General features: G+C 36.9%; 1 protein-coding gene across 8 annotated transcripts in view; it reads right to left on the minus strand.

The window, feature by feature from the left end:
• The window catches only part of LOC100646717 (small conductance calcium-activated potassium channel protein), a 245,250-nt gene that overhangs the window by 73,250 nt on the left and 150,224 nt on the right, over window positions 1-21,776 (minus strand). For all 8 annotated transcript variants that reach the window (XM_048410394.1, XM_048410393.1, XM_012313643.3 and 5 more), the window contains one exon: window positions 7,452-7,868. In XM_048410394.1, coding sequence (XP_048266351.1) covers window positions 7,452-7,868 — 417 coding nt within the window. The remainder of the gene's footprint in view (window positions 1-7,451; window positions 7,869-21,776) is intronic.

The following is a 21,776-nucleotide window of genomic DNA, read 5'->3' on the forward strand; positions in this document are numbered from 1 at the left end:
TCAACGGAAGTGCTCGGATACTTACACACAATAATGTAAATGTGTTATACATTAAACATCCTTTTTTAAAGGAAGAACATCAAAGAGCCCTATAATTTCGGAAATTCCATTGACTCGATCGATATTCGATCCACTTTAACGTACCATGTACTCCAATATAATCGTACATCCTTGTATAGTTTTCGATATGCACAAACTGCGTTAATAGCATTTCCTATCGGTATAATATTCCCGGCAGCGAGTTGCACTCCGTTTCATCGTTAGATATGCACACCTACGCCTCGCGGATTCATAATACCCGGTACATAAAGCACTATGCTGTTCGACGGACCGTATAAACAACCGGCTAGGATTTATCGTTGACGAATATTGACTCCGCTTCATTTCGTCCTAGTTGGTTTGTCAAGAAATAGGGCGCCGTCTCTAAGCAGCTCGTGATAGGAAAACCAAACATTCCGACGCAACTGCGTATCGCGAACGTTTACACAGGCGTTCTCATAATTCGATACTCGACTCTACAACGTGACTTATTGGATTCGAATCTTCCGGATTCGCTCATTCTTTTCATCGGAATAGTTGGTATCCGTGACGAGAATAAAAGCGAATTTAGACACTTGATGTTGTAAAAATGTCAGATATCATAGCCTTTATAAGCCGAATTGTAAAAGTTATGGTATAAAAGTTAATATCTTTAATTAGAAAATTTTGATTACGTATAACCATTATAAATGAGGACTAAAAAAATTCTGATCATTTATATTGGTCATTGGTAACCAAAATTAAATTTTCGTCGTCGATGATTACTCGTAGACACGAAGATTTTAATCATTCATAATCGTTATTCATAATCAGATCAATTAAAAGTTAATATTCTTTAATCGTTTCAGTTTTTGAGTATTTTCTTTGAGATTTATTGATAACTAGCTTCCATTTGGATAAAAATTATTTTCTTTCTCGATGACTTTTTTCTAAAAAATGTTAAAAATAATTATTATTTTGGATTTCTGAATAAGATAATATACAAATAGCCATTTTAATTAGATTATATTAATAGATAGATATATTAATTAGATTTTTGATTTTTATACTGATCCTTTATATTTTTACCAACAAAATTAAGGAATTTATATAGATTTCATGTACCAAATATCATAATAAATACTCTAGTTTAGATATTTTATACATATTTTCGTATTATACGCGTGGCGTGCAATTTTGCACCAAAAATTTCTCAATACGTAAGTTAACGAATGTTAAATATATTAAAGATGTCTACAAATGTTCAAATAGTTTTCTGAGCTTGTATTTAAATTTTTTATAAATACATAAACATCCGCAGTTTACTGATCTTACTTTGGATAAAACACAAATGAAAGTAATCTTTACATCTTCCAATGTGAATAACATATCCATGACGCACAAAGCGTAAAAGTGTAAATTCGTCCTAACGTAGGGATTTCAGGAGAGTTTAAACAGTTTGAAGCATTAATCTTCAGGTTTCATGAAACGTGTAAGCTATTTGACTTTGTTAATTAGTGAGCATTTTGTTCCATGTTTGTCACACGCGAATCGCTCGCAAGAAACACACGAGAGACTCATTATTGTTGGATTATTCTGCAGCAACTAGCTAATTACTTTCGCCTTTTCGGAGCGTTCTTCACATTTGTCTTATTCTTTTTCTTACTATCATTTTCAATTTTCATTAATGATAGTCGACAGTTTGATGCAAAAAGAGTTAATGTTAAGCACAGCGAGTTGAAAGAGATGGGACTTGTGCTGATTTGACGCGTTTCAGTTTGCGAGGGTATAATTACGTGGAATTAGGAAGTTTTTGCAAATTTTTAAAAAATAATATAGAATAATATATAGACGAAACCACTAACGACCAACTTTAATAAATTTCATTGGCCCATAGCCTCGTCGTATGTTGTTTAGTTTTAGCGAATTGCGTTGTCTAACTCAGAATGCATTCCTCTAGTTGGAGACAGACGAGGCTAAAATAAACTAATCTATTCGATCTTGTAAGACTTCTTTTGGAACGAGTCAACTGCTTCGTAATAACGTTAGTCACCTGTCATAATTATGACGGTCTTAAACGAATTAAGGGCCAGAACCTACTAGTTTAAAGAATGTGATATAATGGGGAAGAATTATCTTCCAAGTGAAACTTTGGGTTCTCTACGTAAAATTTTCTGACGAATATGTAACTTATACGTCTACTCTATAAATACCAGTTATTAAATCTATCTAATATCTTCGAATTTTTTAAAATTCAAAAACTTATGGAATGACACATTTTTTAGTATTGTTAGAAATAGAAGCAATTTCCCGTAAAATCAATACCTTCTTTAACACGAATCGAGTACGAGTGCAATTGGTACGTTTAATGGCTCGATGTATTCCTTGGAAAACCATAAATTCCACTTGGATGAAGAAGAGGTATTATCGCAACATTTGAATATCGACATTTTCGATTAGCGTAGTAAGTATCGGTTTATCGAGCTCTTCATAGTATCGGAAACATTTGTATCGAATTCCAGAATTTGATTATATAAATCTGTACCTTTGAACCAATATCAGATTCCATGGAAACTATTATATGATACGAGCAACTCTCCATTCGATCCGTTTTTAAAGTCATTAGCCATTAATTGCCAATTATTAGAAATTACCAGTAACATTATCCGTATTATTAAATATCTTTGCCTGTAATAGATTTGATAATAAATCAGATCTTTCACTCAGTAATTTCACAACTCACGAAAATCAAATTATCCACGTGATTTCAACGCAATACCACGGTACAAGAGAAATATGTAATGCAATTCCTCGTCTGCTTTTCAAGGGCTAGATATTCATTTCCGGATTCTGCCACGTGTTCACCATTTATTCTTTGTGACAGTGCTCAGCCGCGAGAAACTTGTAGAAGACAATCAACCAGTCACGATTCCAACGTTCGACTAAGGAAAAAGCCGTAACCAGAGCAGAACATCGGCGAGCAACGACGCATAACCGAATTTCCGGAACGCCAAACCCATGGGATCTTCTCGAAAAAAGGATGACGCATAGCGATTTATTTGTCTTCTCGTGAGTTGCGATTTACTAACCGGAATTCATTGGTTAAAATTCAAATGTATTTACAGCGTTAGCTTCTAGTAACGATGGTTTTTTCATGATAGTGTAGATGTCTAACATTTCAATGTTTGAAGATAATACGGATTTCTTTACAGTTTCGTTTTACTCACGGTTCTCCTAAGTGAAACATCTTCTTACATCACTTTCACTTATCTTTCTCGTGTCAATAATGACACTTTCATATTTTTGTTTTACGTTAAGAAACTATATCTTAGCAATGACACTTTAAAAGAATATCGAACTAATAAAACTTCCTGCTAATTTCATTATCTATTTGAAATTAATACTACAAACATCTGTAATAATTGTCTTTACTCCGATACATTTTTTAGTAGAAATTATTATAAAGTAACATAAAGTTTCATAAAGATTTTATGAAACACGCAGTAATATGATGTGCATATATACTCACACGAATCCATCGTGTCTAGAAGAGCAATGCATAAAAAATGAGACACTCAATGTTCGTGCCGGCTGTTCGATTTTCGAAATTTCCTCTTCGGCGGATTTCCAATGATCCGCGGTATTTGCAAGTCGATGCACGTATGTGCTACTGTAAGTTTTCGAACTCTTCCAAGCGTTACGCACGTTTTCAGATGAATCTGATAATCGAGGGCGAACAAGCGTAAATATCTCTGTGAGTTTCTTGAAAGGCGAAACGCATATACGGGGTGTGTTATCGGTGTACTAAAGGTAAATGCTGGCATACCTTACGTTCTTTACATTGAATGTAGCCGTCTTAGGTCTACCGACTTCGTTTACTCGAAATCAATTTTATCGCGTAGATCGATCTGAATTATTAATACACCTTTCAGATAATATTTGTTCACTAAACTATTGAATACTATTTCACTATCGGTTACTAAATTTTCATTCAATCGAACGTAACGTAACGTAACGTAACGTGACGTGAAAATTTATGAGATTTTATGAATACAGCAAAATAATAAAATTATAATAATACAATTTTACACGGAGGCAATGTTGCACGAACAAAATTTATAAATTTATATATGAGAAAAATATAAATTCCGAATGTACAAATTTATCAATTTTTATATATGTGAAATATTAATTCAGAATACAAATTAAAGATTTTTCAGATTCTTCTACTATGTGTAAAACAAAGAATTAATTTTCATTCTTCTTTATCTAATTCCTGCGATCCGTTCAAAATTACTATACTCTAAACGTTTTCTATATAAACGATATCAAAATCTTCTACCAGCAATCCGCTTCATAGTTTATAGAACACCGTATATAAGGGATTCCGGTCGATCAGAGCTCCCCTAAAATGTATGGTTTGGCCCAGAATCCCGCCAGAATATTCGAGGCCAGAAAGAAAGGGAGCAATCGAATGCACCCTCCTGGCCTTCTTTTCCAAGCTAGCTGCGACACACATAGACACACACACGGAGCAGAATATTTCCTTCCTACTTGTAGTCAAGTTTCCCACTCCATTACCAATATTGTTAATCTATTCGTTGCTTCTTGGCGCCAGTTTAGAGAGATTGCCACGGTCAACAGCGTAATTCAGTCGTCAACCGTGTTCCTTTGCTCACACTAGATTTAACCAACCCGACGGCCGATGATTAGCGAGAGGATGGAGTAGGTGGTTGGAAAAACAGCGACATCGTTGACGTTTCCGTTGAACCGGCTGAAGGATTCGAGCGATCGAAAGAATTCGGAAAATAAACAAGACAATAACTCATGCCAAATTGGATTGACTCGCGCTATCCTATTTATTCAGTCGCTGTGAACAGCTGATTTATTGCGTTCCAGGTATATCTCATTTTTGAATATACAGACGAAATAGAGGACTATTTGGAAGATTGTAATGTTTGGGATGCGAAAAGGAATCTTCAATAGTTGTATGAATTTTTTTATTGGTCGTTGGGAAAATGTATCATACGGATTTTCTAATATCTAAAAATTGATTTCTAATAATGAAATAATGAAATAATCAATGGGCTATATGGTAAGATCTTAAGATATCGCAAGTTTCTAAAGGTTGAGATTTATTTTTACTTGAGAAAATTTATGGCAAAATTTATAAACAAGCTATGAAATTATGATTTTAATCGGATATTACTAGGTAATTAATTGATTTGTTAAGGAAAATTGTTCGATGCGTTTAGATACGATACATAAGAAACATAATCGAGGAAATATTTTTACGGTTAATGCGAAGTTGAATAAGAAATAAAGCAAAATAAATGGAATACTTCTCTGCAACGACGCTCACTAGTAACATTTAATTAACATATCAGATTGTTATTTAATTGCGGGAACGGTGACTTAAACGGCTTTGGCAACACTTTCGAAGTGGCAGACATTCAGTTTATCGAATCGCCGCGCCCGTTGGTGGGCAAAATGCAGGTTAATTGAACGAGACGCGAGCAACTTTGAATTAGCGGGCAAATGACGAGCTTCGAATCGAACCATTTAAAAGAGACCATTAAAAGAAAAAGCTACATCGTTGCCAAGGAAAGTAATGTCGGTGACATAAAACGAACGAATCGTTCGCTTTCATTTCTAGGAATATTCAATCAGCTATTCTTTCTATAGAATTGTAATACGAAATTTAAATGGAGGAGATTTACTTCTTTAAAAAAAGATGAAATTAATTCTTAACACAAAAAGAAGTTTCTTCATTTACGTTTTTAATGGAGTAACATCTTCAGAGTTAGCGACTTGGCACTTGAAACAGGTACTTATGTTGTTCCGCTAGGAAAACACGTGATCATCGGATTTCTAGAGACTAGAAACGTTAGTGGTAGACACGTTTAATACATCCCCTGATACATAAGCTACTCAGAGGTAAGATTAAAATTCATCGTTACGCGCATTTAACAATCGCATAATGAGAAAACAAAAGCCTTCTCAGCTTATCTCTCGTCATTTACTAAATGTTTTTCCTACACTAAATGTTTTTCGTACGCGAAAGTAAGCATTATAGCAGCAAAATATAAAAATTGCAGGAAGGTCACTTCAAAAATGTGACGTTATAAGATTACTTCAATGTCAATGCAGTGCTTCATACGTTGACATGTTATTCGTACGATAGTAGGATAAAGAAAAATTTCAAGGATTAAAGAATATACAGATAAGAAGAAGCGAATAAAAATAAGTGTGAAATATGCAGATACAAAATGTGAATATCAATGTGATACAACAAACGATTCTCAATGTTTTGAACAGTGTATGACGCGACGAAATAAGCATGTTCGCAACAAAGAATTACACATTTGAGACTATCGTATATCGGAAAATTAAAGAATGAAGATAGTAGTCGCGTCAAAATATAGCTATTGAGTCGTAAGCGCGTCTTATTATACGCTTAATGGCCGTAGTCGTTAATTCCATAACGAGATCGTGACTTTGAAAAGTTTCGTGCAGATTTACATAAGGAACGCGTCAGCTTTCAACGCTCAACTAACGAGAGAAACTGATCGCGAAGTTGGCCGGCTGAATCGATTAAGAAGTTGGCAAGAAAACCCATACCTGAGCTCGTCTTCTTGCACTCGCAAAAATCTGGAGTACAGAAATGGAAACGGTCTGTTCGTAGCAGACTCTGTTTTTTATAGTAGGATTATAGCAAGCATTCGAGAAAATTGAACGCTTTTAAAGTTTCCGTGGTGCTGATAAAGTACAGGCTCTTATGCAAATGATCACAGTTCGATTAAGAATATCGTTGCATCTGATTTTCGTTTCTTCCATCAGGCTAATTGAGATTACATCTTTTTAAACGAAGTTAGGTTACAAAATAACTTCTAGGGAACGCGTACTCGTCGATTGATGATTCGGTACTTGATGAAACCATGATACTTTATGACACAATTTCCATCCAGAAGCCTCAATTTCGATACGATCTACTTAATACTTATTAAAATTCGCTAAAAAATCCGATGTCGTTTATCAGTTTTGATAACCGTAGTGCATTTAATCTTCGATGAAATTTAGAAGAAGCTCAGGCATCGTTTATCAATTTCGATAATTTCACACCATTGAAACAGCATTACATCATTAAAACTCGCAAGAAAATCAAGCACCATCCATCAACTTTGTTAATCGTAAATCATTCAATCTTCGTTAAAATTCACAAGAAAATTAGGCATCATCTGTCTACTTCGATAACCGTAAACCATTTAATCATCGTTAAAACTTACAACATAATTAAACATCATCTACCACAATGCGATACACCTGGCCAAACGTTAATGACCTTTCAAAATACACCAACCTTTCATTCTGCACCAAACCCAACAGGAAGAGCCCCAATAATCAAAGCAAACGAAGAATGATCATCGACTCACCTTGGTGTAGACTCCGGCGCTGGACAGTTCGTTCTCGATGACCATCACGATAATGCCGAACATGCCCATGACGAGCGCGTAGTCGCTGATGCGTTTCCGCTTCTCGAACAGGGCCTTCCTTCTGCCGAGCCGGTAGCCAACGTTCGGTTTGTGCTTTGAGCCCGGTCCTATGCTGCCCGATGGTCCTTTCACCTGGCCACCGCCGGCTAGCACGCGGTCGTCCACGTACCGTGGGTACTCCGAGTGGACGCCGACCAGGGCGATACCGGCGTCCTCGCCGGTTCCGGTAGCGCCCCCGCTACCGCAACCAGCACCCCCGGCGCCACCCCCGGCGCCCCCCACGCCGCCCCCACCAGCCACGCCACCGCTGTTCTTCATCGCCCCCGGGATCGAGAGTGTCGACACTGGCTTCCGTAACTGAAACAACCACGGGCACTCTATTAACAACAATAATATAGCAGCCTGAATTCTACCTACCACTTGGATCATGGCGATGGAACTATGCTGTTCTTTGAGAAGAGGAAAAATGGTGGAAGAGGATGTTGTTGGAATGGAAGTTTATTAATAGACTACAGGTTTTTATGCATTTACTGGTCTGAAGCTACAAAGACGCGTAGAATATGCTGAACATGCAAAAATATATAAAACGTTTAAAGCACGATATTTCTTGTGATATTTAGTAGTTAAGTTATTTAGATTCCACTTTTCTTATTTTATATTCATAAAAATATGAATTTGCATAAACACCCGCAGTCTGTTTAATAGGGATGCTTCAAGTGAGCTGATTGAAGGAAGAGGTATTAAATGGAGGTGATTAGAAGACAGCACGGAGATACGAGAAGTACCGCTCTCTATCGCTGACCATATTTGTCATTCTGTCATGTTTACATATATAACGCTTGTGGTGAATAGGCGTGCTTATCTCTGTTGTATTGTCTATGTACTGTACAGTATTATGCAGAAATTAGAATATGACCGGGCAAAGGAATGCGGGTCTGATTGATTACTTCTGATAAATCCGATACAATCTTTAAGATAAGCACGCGTATTATCACAATAAGATTACATGTGTAGTGTAATGACGTGCGATGGCGAATAGCACGTAATTGGCTTGTCCCTGTGCTATGTCATTAACAATCTTCTTATCAAGGATAGCGATGCTATGGACTGGTGTACATAGTGGGATAGATTTTGTTGTGTGATGAAAATTAGAATAGAAGAAGATAAGAAGAGTAGAATATAGAATAATACGTAGATTGAGTTTGATAGAAATTAGAAACTAATTGCATGGATTTTTATGCGATAGGAAATTTATAGGTTTAGAAGAATATACCTAATTCAAAAGAAGAAATATTCCACGAACTTATTTCTGAATTAGAATTCAAATTAATTTGAAGACTTTTATTGATGTACTTTTTCACTGGTGTTTTTTAACTTTACTTTAATTCTACATAAATTGTATAGCATTAACCTTGTAAATAAACCCGTAACGCGGTATGATAAGAATATAAAATAGATCATATAAAGGAATAAAATAATAAGCCTTTGTCTGAAATTATTACAAAAGACAATTCTTTGAAGTCAACTGACAAATGGAGCAAAATCGTTGGAAGAAAAGGGTTCAACACGTCGACTTAATGTCGGAAATAATGTGCTTCTGAAACGGGAGTCTAGTTGAAAGGTAGCGCACCAGTGTTTCGAGACCGTCAAACCAAACGGAGCTTTTCTAGGTTAATGCCACTTGCCTGAGCGAAGAAATAAAACAGTGATGGTTCGGAAGAAATGTGCGGACATATGGTGGCAAAATGCTTATTGCAGTGTAAACCTCGTTGCAAGAAACGTTCGAAACGTCGAAGGGAAATGATCCACCGTTAACGAAGATATAAAGGCTCGCAAAAGGACGAATCCCACGGAAGAATGGAATTAGATTATACTACGTTTACACTAACGTCTACTATTTTAATATCCAACTGTGGAATAATTAGAAGTAGCGGTTACTCTATTTCTATAAAATTCGTAAACTGTAACGATAAGACACTAGGATGATACTTTTTACCATTTTCCTACTACGCAGATTTTTATTATTAAAAATAATACAGCTTGCATTAATATAGACAAATTTCCTATCAATTCAGAAGGATCTCTTTGATCCAACTTATAATTCAAAAATTAAACTAACAGACGTAATTCTAATCAGTTTGAAGGAAACATTGTTCGTTCCTTGATTCTCGCGTTGTCTTTATTATCCAATAAAACATTTCTCCATTCGAGCAAACTCCTTGCTATTGCTTTTTTATAACGGCAAACAAAATTTGCCCCGTTAAGTGTAAAATATTAAATGGTCATAAAAATCGTGCAAGTTGTCGAATAAATCGGTCGTTGTTTCTCGTTTCTGCGTTTAATATGAAACGTAATCGGGAAGAACGCGGGGACGAAGTACGAGTATGAAACAAGAAATTCAAGAAGAAGATAATGGTGAATCGTTTTACGTGTGGATTCATACGGGACGTTAATTCTTACTTAAAAGCGAAATAAAACGGCGGTGCTAAAGCTTAAGAGAGCGATGTTCATGGTTGAAACGGTTGATGAAATAAACACGGTAAAAGTAAACGGAAGAGAATGTGGAAAGCTTGGAATTCGGAGCGACGACAGGCTACGTTTACGAGCGTAGCACGATTCGGTTCGCGTGAAAATCCGGTCAAGGAGACATCGACGACGATCGGCGTCGTCCCGCGTGAACCTTGGAATCTCGATTGGCGGAGATCGATCGTGTTTAGTACATGCTGGTAAATGGTAAGTGGTATTCAGAACGGAAAGCAGCGACTTCGAACGGGAAATAGCTTTATTTCTAGAGTGCACTTTCAACCTATGAAAAATTGAATAAGATTTTCTACATAATAACGTAACATAGTGGCTCTGTATATGAAGAGTATTCTATCCCTGCTCCCAGAGGGATGAACGTCGGAAAACACAAGCCTCGAAAATATAGTTGATAGAACGAATATAAGCAGGTATAAATAATATAAATTATTACTTCTATTTAGGCATGAGGTGTGTCTATTCAAACAGTGAAGTAAGTTTAGTTTACATTGACCCCAGTAGAAAATTCTAACCTTCTCTCTATCCTTTAATCTTTCCTTGCCTTAATTACCGCGTCACACGCGCAACAGAATTCTAATTATACGAAGCGTACAACAGATGTTATAATATAGTAAATTATATAAAACTAGAACAGTGTCGCGTTACAGAATTAGCAATTAGACCGCGCAACGTTTGAATTAATTCAACCTATTTCCTCCATAAAACGAATTACAAAGGAGGTCATATTACGGAAGCAATGTAGAAAAAGTAGTCAAGCTTCGACGTGAAATGCATTCCTCTCCATTTCCGTCTCATGACCCGTCCGCGCGAATTAATCTCATAAACCCGTCTGCTCCAACATATTCGCAAAATTTTTCCCTAGATCCGGTTCTCGTCTTAAAAAAGGTAACCAAAAAAAAACATCAACTTCTTCTTGGAGTTTTTAGCCGCCTTTTCATCCGTCTCCGTAACCATTGTCTGTACCATGAAACGACAAAGCGTACGTACCAGACATTCAGCGACGTTTAGCCGTCCCTTTGTCACCGACCGACATACGATACGACAAAACACGAACGAAAATTCCGCGCGTCGAGAAAGTTATCGTTGCGCTTTTAATAGCGCGTGACAGTGCGCACAAAGACGCTTTCATAGAACAATAACGTAGGCCGAAACGCGCGTCCCCGTTCCAGACAACGAAATCGACCAACAAAGATTGCTTCGTGCGCTAAATTGCATTTCCACGCACGAAGAATACCGATGCGCGCGAAACAACGAATATTTGAACGTTAAGAGTGACACTGTACGGAAACCATAGCGCGGATGCATTCATCCTTTCGAAATTACGTGACTCTCCATTTTGTATATATGCCTGCTGATCCGTAAGATCAAACACGATCGATAATGTTGTTAACCGACAGATGTCTTGTTGATCAATGATATTGATCGTGCCGTACAAATATTAACAACATTACTGATCGTGTACGATCAACATTGAAACGATAATTGGTATTGCGGTTGGAGATTGACGAACCTTCACATACATATACTTTGAATTAGCGTTAATTATATATAGTACCAGGGTGTTGATAATAATATTTATTAGCTGTTTAATGTCGAAGTTTAATATTTTATTAAACAATCTTCGTAATATTAATGTCGCGTCCACGTTGGATTTTTTTCTGAACAATATACAATTCATAAATTGTACGCAAGTTCTAGTGTTGAAGGATTAAATTTCGGGTCAAAATGAAAATCTATCCATACTCTTACTGTTTCTTGGAAATAGTTAAGAATACACAGAAGTTAATGTAAATACGATCAGATGAAGAATCCCTCATATTCTACTATAAATGGATAATCAATTTGACCAATTTGCATAACACAAGATATATACTTCGAAATCTATTGGTCACTGTAAATATGCAGTAGCCTATGAAAATATTTGAACGCTTATAGAAACTTTGTTATGCGTGACATTTAAGGTCTGAAAATCAATAGAAATATATATATCGTGTCTCTACGAGTATAATCATCGTACGATAAATCGTAACTAATATTGCATCACGTGTAATCGTGTAAGATATTGAAAACATTATTGTCAATCTCCATTAACCAATATCATTTTATTATTAATCGTATGAGCTTTTAGTCCAACCCTTTTCCGAATCGATTTTTTATCACGTTTTTCGTTCCCTATCGCGAAAGGGAGCCGAGAATGTCACCAACGGTACAGAAGCCTCAAGGCGGAAAAATTTGGTTGATACTGTGCCGCGAGCGGAAGCAGAAACGCGAGGTGGAAATAGAAATACCATCTACCGAAGCACGGTGTATGATATAGAAACGCGGCGCGGGAAATGTACGACGAAAAAAAGAAATGGATTGTATTTCGTGAAAATAAATGGCAAACGGAGAATAATGGGATTTAAAAGCATGAGTAGCAGATGCACGGTAAATATGAAGTACAGCTACGTGCAGAGCACACGTGACTGGAAAACGTGCCTCGAAGGTATATCAGAGGAAGGAAGAGCAGGTGCTTTCGGTGTTTCCTTCGCATAACGAGTAGGATGCTTGTCTCTGACAACCTTAGGGTTCATTGACAAAGTTGGAGTCTTAGTTGTGACTTGTGATAGGCGTTCAAAGTTCAACTCCGAAATAATTCGATGTTTTTCAAGAATTTGGAGATTCAAATCATCTGAAATATGATTTTGAAGCTCAGTACTCTTGAAACTCCCTGAACTCCATCTACGATTCTCAGGAAAATTGTTCGTATAACATATACAATATATACGTAAAAGTTCTGAATGGTAAGCTTCCAGATACTTCGTGGATCACTGCAAATGTATAATATTTGTAATATACTCGAACATTTCAGACTGTCATTCATACGTTATGTCAATGTACTGCCTGGACAAGAATATCCATATAGAAAATGCGTTTGTATGGTATTGAATATTTACGAAGCTGTTAAAATCTATCGAAACTTTCAAGATTTTCAAACTTATCAAGTTTGTTGACTTCAAGAATTATCAAGACTTTGAAGAGGCTTTAAAAAAAAATATGTTCGAAATAATTCGAATGTTTTCTCATATACTCATTTTTTGTGAATTTTCGGATCCGGTAAGTTTACTGTAAGACACGTATAAATATTGGAGTAATGGGAGGAAAGTAAGTGGTGTGGCATGTACTCGGCTAGGTTTATAAGATACAGTGGATAAAAAATGTATTTCGAGTCTCTGGTGGTGGATGCTGAAGGGAAGACGTATGTAGTATTGTCCAGAGAGAAAGAGGGATCTTCATGGATGAAGCGTATATACGTACATGGCAAGCTGGAAGGAAATAAAAGAAAAATGCACCGCCACGTACGATCCAGTGGATTAAGCGGGAATAAAAAGAAAATATAATATGCCATATAAAAGACAAATATATTCTCGGAATGATACAGAGATAAAGAGATATAGAGGAATATATATACATAGATAAGGAACGTGCAGAAAGAAAGCGAGAACTATTGGATTGGTTAAGGGAAATGTAACATACAATGATAACGATACAAGAACAAAGGAAAAATACAAAGAAAAAGAACACGAGGAAGGATATGAAAAACGATGTTCTGCTGGTAAAATGTTGCAGGGTTATCAAGAAAAACATTGCACGTACGAATTAAATTTCGCAAACGTGGAGAAGGAAAATTCATTAAGGACGTAATTAAAAAGAGATACGTCAAGGTGGAAGAAAATTATGGGTAAAAATAGGAAGAATAAATGGATAAAAAAATCCTGCAACAATTTTGATTTTGAATGCGCACAATGGTACACTTATGTCAGGCGAGTAATCCAAGTTATGCGTACGGCTTGCGAAGCTAAAAACTTAATTCGCGGTGATGAATTTTCATTCCAAAAGCAGCGCGGTACAACCAGCAGAAGCGCTTAAATACTCCCCTCCCTCTGTTTTCTACGTCCATCATCCCCTGTGCCTCTTTCTCGCTAATGAACGGTAGATGCAGTTCTGCAACTGCAACGACCCTACCGCCAGCGATGCAACTTCATTTAATCTCAAGAATATCAAGCTGTCTCTTTCAATTCCGCTCGGTTTCAATTACGCTCGTACTCGACAACAGTCAAGTTCGCTGTGATGATAAATCGGAATCATTTTTGCTGCCATAAACGTCGACGTTTTCAGCGAGAAGTTACATATATCCATGCGGTGGACATTACCGCTGCTGAATTTAACGTGCGTCGATGGAAAATTTCCTGGTAGCACTTTTTATCGCGTTTCCTTCTTTCTCTTTTGTTTGAGGTGACAATTGACGTAAATAAAACACATTGTAGTGTGACAGGAATATAACGGTACGTTAAGATTATGAAAAATTAAGAAACGGAAAGCTTTAGCTTTCTGATAAGATATACCTATACTTTCGTTCATAAGTCTCGGAATACTTGACGATTTGGAACATGATAAAATCTGCAAAACGTAGTACATTTTAGTTTTAGTTAACTTCTGATGCATACACCCAACGGGTATTAATTTCGTTTCATAATTACGATATCAATTTGTGTTTATATTAATAAGGGATCATTCACAATGTATATCTCCAATTTCAATGGAATTGACGTATGCTGTAGTTTTTGCAAAAATAGTTGTGGCATATTTTTTTCACGTGTCGACATGCTGAAAAGGCAAACGCCAAAGTTGAGGTTCATAAACACGTTTCATGGATTATCTCCGAAACTAATAGATTCAGAAAAATGGTTCGTATATAAGGGTGCCTGTCTTTAATCAAAGAATCTAGGTTTAACATATTGACATAAGGGAACATATGAAATCAACTACGCTTTATTCTTAAAACATCTTATTGAAATCAGACGATTATGCTACGAACGTGAAAGCTCTCGAGTGAATTGTTAGGCCTAATTCCAGTTCGTAATTTTTACTCACGAAGACGACGTATCTTCCATTGGCACCCCATCGTTCTCTTCGAATTTGTTCTGGAGCAACAAAGGCAAACTGCAAAGCTAGCAGTCATATCGGCCAGTAATCTCAGAATTTCATAGGCATAATTAAGATAATTTTGCGCAACCAGAGCCGTTGCGTTACCTTCGGTTATTAAATCAAGCATACCTTGGCAAATTGCTCGTGTTTCTGGAGCTTCCGTCGTGGAAATCAAAAGTTTCTTTTCTCACCGGCGATATGACAATTTTATCACGCGTACAGAACGAGATTGAATCCCCTTTCCTTCCGACATTTATCGTTGCTAGAAATACAAAATTCGACCGTCTCGACTCCTTGAATCCTCGAGTTTTCTCGTCCGAGATACTTGAGCTCTTTGCAACTGCTTTCGTGTCGCACCTCGGAAAATGTACTGGTTCGCCGAAGTATTCGAACATTTCTATACATCTTTAACGAATAGGTATATTACGCGTGTTATACGAGACATTTAGAAATTTCATTGATGAAGTTCGGAACTAAATCTGGAAACGTACAAAGTTACAGAATGTTTGAGGCAAACATATGTACGTACGTTTTGCGAAGATCACGATAGTATTTAAGCAGTCAATTACCCATTGTACGAATACGTCTTCATATTCAATGGAATTATTATTGAAACAATTATTATATTCTTAAGATGATTATATGGTGTACTATAATTTTATATAATTGTTTACGAAATATAAGTTGACAGTAAATATTTTGTATCTTTCATATACCATTCTACATTGATTTCAAATATCACATGATATGTGTATAGAAGGTTTCTATGGTAAGGACCCACGTATTTTCGTATGTATACACCACATAGAAACACGTTTACTTTTGAAGTATATTATTTATCACGCTTATCGCTTCTGACATGCACCTTACACCAGGAATATCCTTGGCATATGTATGTAAATATATCGTCAAGATATGCAAAGATCCACGAGTGGACTGAATTCGCGTTTTCTTTTTGGATCAAAATGCAGTTTTATCGCCACGGTGTGTAAAAATATAGTCCAAAGATGCACAATTCTGATCTTCTTCTTGGGTCATTGATATTCGAAACGGAGTTTCAAAATTCGAAGGAAACACTGTAAGGTTTCCTCTAATGCTATACTATATAGGGTTATTCTCACGCTAATTGAATTGCCTTGCCGAATCAACTAGAGATACCCATTCAAGGAATAAGTGTCTTCCATTTTCTCTCTATTTGAAATCTACGAGCACTAGAGTTCAGCAAAATAGCCAATCCATCGAGAAAATGGGCAGCAAGGTGACGCACGGTCAGCTATCGAGATTCGGATGATTCTACTTCGCGATTACAAGATGCGAGTCGAACGATCTCGCGGCAGACCGACCCTGTGACCTTTCCTCGTGCCAGACGAAGTGGTGGAGGTAAGATGGGTCGTGTTATTGAGGAAGGACAGAAAGGAGAATATAGAAATGGGGATGGTAGTCATGGAAACCGCCCCGAGAGACTACATCTTCCTTAATCCAACTCTTGATTGGCCAAGGTAATCTTAAACTCTTGTCCTCCCGAGGAAGTTCGCGCCTTAAAACACAATTTCTACGATTTTCGACCGGCGACTTCGTGAAAATCGTGCGAGGTTCGCTCGACGGCTGTGTAACCCAGACCTTATCGATCACCGGATAAAACATGGTCTCGATGGAGTTGAAGTTTGTTACGCTATTTAACGTTCCGTGACTTGAAAAGAGGCATTGTGGGAATTCCAGGCCAGGATTTTCTGGAATTTTGAAAACTTACGTACTTCGTAAGAAAACGCGATTTCATTCTAGTTCGCCAAGTTTCGCCAATGTGTCGGTCTGTTATGCGAGTAAATATCGAGCTTTTTTCATGACTTTCCAGAGAAAATCAAGCCCGCTGTTTCACCAACTTTAGATTGCCGGTTGTTTCTATGATTTTTCACGATAACCGTTTCTGAGGAACATTGAATTTCTGATTATTCTCTGAATGATTTCCATGTTTCTTTCGCACAGTATAGATATTCGATTAGACTTTATGCAAAATTTTGTGTGACATCGAAATTTCAATTCATACGTAATATTCGTAAGCACAGTAAATCAATGCAACTTTCAAGTGAAATGAATTTTGTATGCACTTTATTTAGGTCGATTCACTAAGTAAGTCTTGATGCAGTAAATATTTATATTCGCTTTTTCTTCTTAAGGTATTTCTACGGGAAAACGAGTCTCTCTGGAATTTCTTCAAATTTTAACTATGTGTTAAAAAGGAAACAATGTGCATGTGGCTAAGTTAAGGAAGCCTAGTGGTACCGAGGTCGAGATATTCAGCCTCGAAGTTTTCATATTTAACACGTAATCCCTACATCAAGCCTTCGTCAAGGTGACTTTTTATTTATTACAGCGAAAATTGTCTCATGAATTTTTCACAAAGCTAATACATGATGCAAAACTGTCTTAGACATCTTATATTAAAAAATGAGGAGGACTAATAGTATTATACTATGTGCACAGATATAACGCTGTCATACGAGTCTACGTAATGGAACGGGTGCGTTCAATTTCTCCAAAAACTTTCTCTCTCGCATATGCTGATATGTATCCTCCCATCCCTTCGCACGCTATACTTTTGCGAGTGATTTTACTTGGAGAAACACCCTAGGAAGCTAATTTCATAAAAAAAACTATTACAGTATTTTCCAAGAGTATAATTTATATTCCCAAGATGTTCTGCATTACAACGTCCACATTGTATTAACTTTGATTTCAGACGGAATTTGAATTGAACAATTAAGGGTTGTAAGTTGTAGCAGTGTCACGAGTTTTGGCTATTTTGGTCCTTCTGTCTCATTCTAGATTATCAAGCTCATTCTACTACCATAGAACCCGCAAATTACATTTGCATTAAATGAAAATTCAGGTCAAAGCAACAGCTACGGACCAGCTCTTCCATTCACTCGCAAGCGTAATAGTATTAATGATAGGAACCATTGTCTATTAATACACCGAGCATACTAATTGTATTACATTAAAAATAAAAACATTTAAAAGGTAATACAACCTTTTTTTTCATTCCATCCTACGAACTTCCCATACAACCGGTACACATCCCAACTTTCAACGAAAAATTCACGTGACTCGTTTTAATCGTAAAACATAAATATTCCAACGAGTAGATCGATAGGACTGCAATTAATCGCCTAATCGTTCCAATAAACCGATCAGACGTAACTGTACAAACGTAATTTGAAATAACTACGCTCTGTACACGGTCCGAAACATCGCCAAGGTATAGAAGGGGAACGATTCCATAGGTGTTCAGATCGATCGGCGATTATTCGCCGCAATGCAATGGCTTAATTAAATTTCAGCTGGAACGTGGCCGAACGTGGCAACGAGATCAGTCGCGAGGGCCGTCGGCTGATTTTAAGTCGCGTCCGGTAATTAGTATTTCGAGGTTGTCGGGGCTTATCGAGCGGTTCCCCGATCGCAGCTCCCCGTTATCGAATCCTCGTGGAGAGCTATAGCCGGCACTCAAACGCGAATAAAGGAAGCTGCTGCGTTCGGGGACCATACGGGGTACGGAAGGGGAATCGATCCGATCGTCCACATCGACGTTTTCAGATTGCTGAGTCGAGCGCACAGCAACCGCTTTTGTTGTGTATCGATGCAAAATGTCCGTGCAACTATTCGTGCTATGAAATCTAGCGTCACGACTGCGTATACCACGTATACCACGTTCACATGTATTATCGTATATACTGATTTATACAAGATGTAATAACTGATCTAAATTGTCAAAGAAATGAGTAATTAAAGAATTTTTTTATAAGCTACTTGTAAGACATAAACAGAATATTATGAGTCAAGAATTACATGTCCTCAATCCTCTAATCTGAACGTCACAGAAAAAGTCTTGAACAAATTAGATATACAATTTTTCAAGAAGTTTTTAAATCAGACTACAATAGGTACACTAGGGATTCATGAAAGGTTTCCGCAAGTGATCGAATATTTTCGTGAGTCATCGTAGCTATCTGGTATCAAGGGCGTAGTTGTTTAGAATAGTGTGGAAGGGTTAGACCCTCGGCTAAGGTCTAAGCCTTGGCTAAGGCCTAGCCAAGGGTCTAACCCTTCCACACTATAACACTCCTAAGGGTGACCAAATCCAATCCAAACCAAAGATACCTTCTGGTAACAGGATCGTGAGCAACAGCACAGCATTTACTGCAGAATTCCTAAAAGAAAGGCACGTCAGTGCAACTCGACGGAGCAGTATCCCGACGTATCCCGACATAAAAATTCCTAACAAACATTTTATTTTTACCAACGATCTCCCGTCGTAACTTCGTCTTTTCTTTCCTATCTTTTTTCAGAGAAAGACTACCGCTTTGTTCGTCGAGAAGGATTCATTTAAAATTACGCCGACGAGTAAAAGTCTCGAGCGGCCCTCGAAAGCACCTTCCTTATATTTTATCGTTGACCCTTGCGAGCTTCACGCCTTATGACTCTCAATGGAGCCAGTTTTCTTTCTTCAAGCAACCCAAACCTCTTTCGTCTCACATAGGAGACAATGACGACAGTGAAATGTCATTCGAACGTACTTTCTCGCTGGTTGAGTTTCATATTCTTTCTCCATCCTTGGATATCGTTATAGCTACCTATCTCGTTACTTTTACGAGACATTCATGGCCTATCATGTAACGTTAAATCGTTTCTATGTTTGGCATACAAGATTGCGCGATCGATTTGAGAATTGAGGTCTGATGGAGGTACCGATTTGTCGTTATTTTAAAGAAATAAGCTAGTTAGCATCCTTGAGGATTTTCGACCAAGAAAATGACACCCGGAAGAGGAAAGGGCGAGAGCAACAAGACACTACAATTCCTAGTCAAAGTCAGAAGAAAAATTAGTCAACCAAGTAACAAGCCAAATAAGCCAGTTTACATCATCGTCGATATTTCGAGTCATATTTACAGTTAGTCTCGATCAGGAAACTTATAGCAATCACGTCCCCAATATTAAGTTAAATTGGATGGTCCTTCGAATGTAGGCGACACTCAATTGTGCAATAACTACGAAGAATTAGCTCGAGGCCAGTCGAGTTGATCAACCCCTTGGCCCTAATAAACATCAGTTTTGAAAATATTGGTATACATCATACCCTATCAGATCGAGTTAAACATCTTTTATGTGCTTCTAAGAGTCACCAAACGTATAATGCTTGCCCCAACAAAAAGGAAGTCGTAAATTTCGCGAGAACGACATTTAAGTCAATCGCGACTACAAATACGCTGGTCATTTATCGACTTTCGTCGCGAAGATTCGCAACTTCTTCCCCTGACCGAAATTCCCGTCCCACTTTCGATGTACATAGGCAATAAAAGACGAAGTCCAGGGGAACGTTGTTACTTCAGTAACAAATATCGAAATGTCGTCAAATCGTCAGTCGTATTAAATTCGGCCTATTCTCCATTTCGTTTCTGTTCTTCGGCAACAGCAATTATTGGCGGTTTGATTTGTTATCAACAGAACTTTGTTAATGATTGATTTTCGAACTGCGTGAATTGCTTTGCAATTTGCTTTCTTAAATCCTGTAGCGACGATCAGGTACAAGTAATATCGTTTGATGGTTGGAAATATTTGAGGGTTGTGTTAATGTTATTTATCCAGTTTTGTTTGAGACATATAATGGTATACCTTTGAGCATGAATGTAGTTCAGATTATTAAAGATATACGGGACTAAAGTAAAATTCGTGAGCAGATTTATTACTAATTTGTTGCATTATGGGTTGTTAATAATCATTTAACAATATACATTTATGTACAATTAACTACTTTCATTATCTTCATACGAATGATATTATTTTATATCAATACCTTATAATAAATCATTCAAAAATATTTCTTCGTCTTAATTGAAGATTTCAATTGAAATTCGATAATTTAGTTTTTAACACTTAAGTCTTACCAAATGAGTCACTAATCATATTTTCCATCCAGACCAAGTTATCAGTCATGAAAATCAATAAAAAATAACAAACAGTTGAAGTTAATGTCGACGAACGTGGTTTCATTCTACTGGTTCATGACACACGATCCGAGAACCTAGTCTCGTTCGCTTAATCGTTTCGCGGTTCGTTGAGTTTCGTTAATTACGCACTTCACTATGGACCAAACGTGGTTTCGCGGTCGAATCGGAAACGCATTCCAGGTTTCCAGAGAAACCCGTTTTCGATCTGTTTCGAGGAACCGTTAATCTAATTCGTTATTTAGCGGAATTAAAGCATTCCACGATTGTTCGAGCTTCCACTCGTAGATTTTCCGCCGTCTTTTTAACTTCACACGGAAAAGATAATAGGGGCTGAGTGAAATTTATGGTATCGCTGTTGCGACCACTGCAGCGGAGAATTTATCGCGTTATGTTATTGGTGTGCATAGTAAAAGATGTGCGATATTCACAAGAAGGCAAATTTCAAAATAAATCACGCAATAATTGAATGAAATATATTCCGAAAGAAAGGAATAATTTTTTAATAACAATAACAATAATATTTATTGTACGAGCAACATCCTTTGGTAAAATTATATTCATATAATCTGAAACATTTGTTCATAAAATTTATTCACATATGGATTTATTAAAAACGAAAGAGATAAATATTTTATGTTTTTATGTACGAAATAGACAGCCATTGAGTGCGAAGATTACATATTTATGAAAAGATTTAATATATTTGGAATATGGAATATTTATTTAAAAGCTTCTTCAAAGATGATGTTATTAT

This window comes from Bombus terrestris, chromosome 11 (assembly GCF_910591885.1).
Source record: "Bombus terrestris chromosome 11, iyBomTerr1.2, whole genome shotgun sequence".
Taxonomy (NCBI): domain Eukaryota; kingdom Metazoa; phylum Arthropoda; class Insecta; order Hymenoptera; family Apidae; genus Bombus; species Bombus terrestris.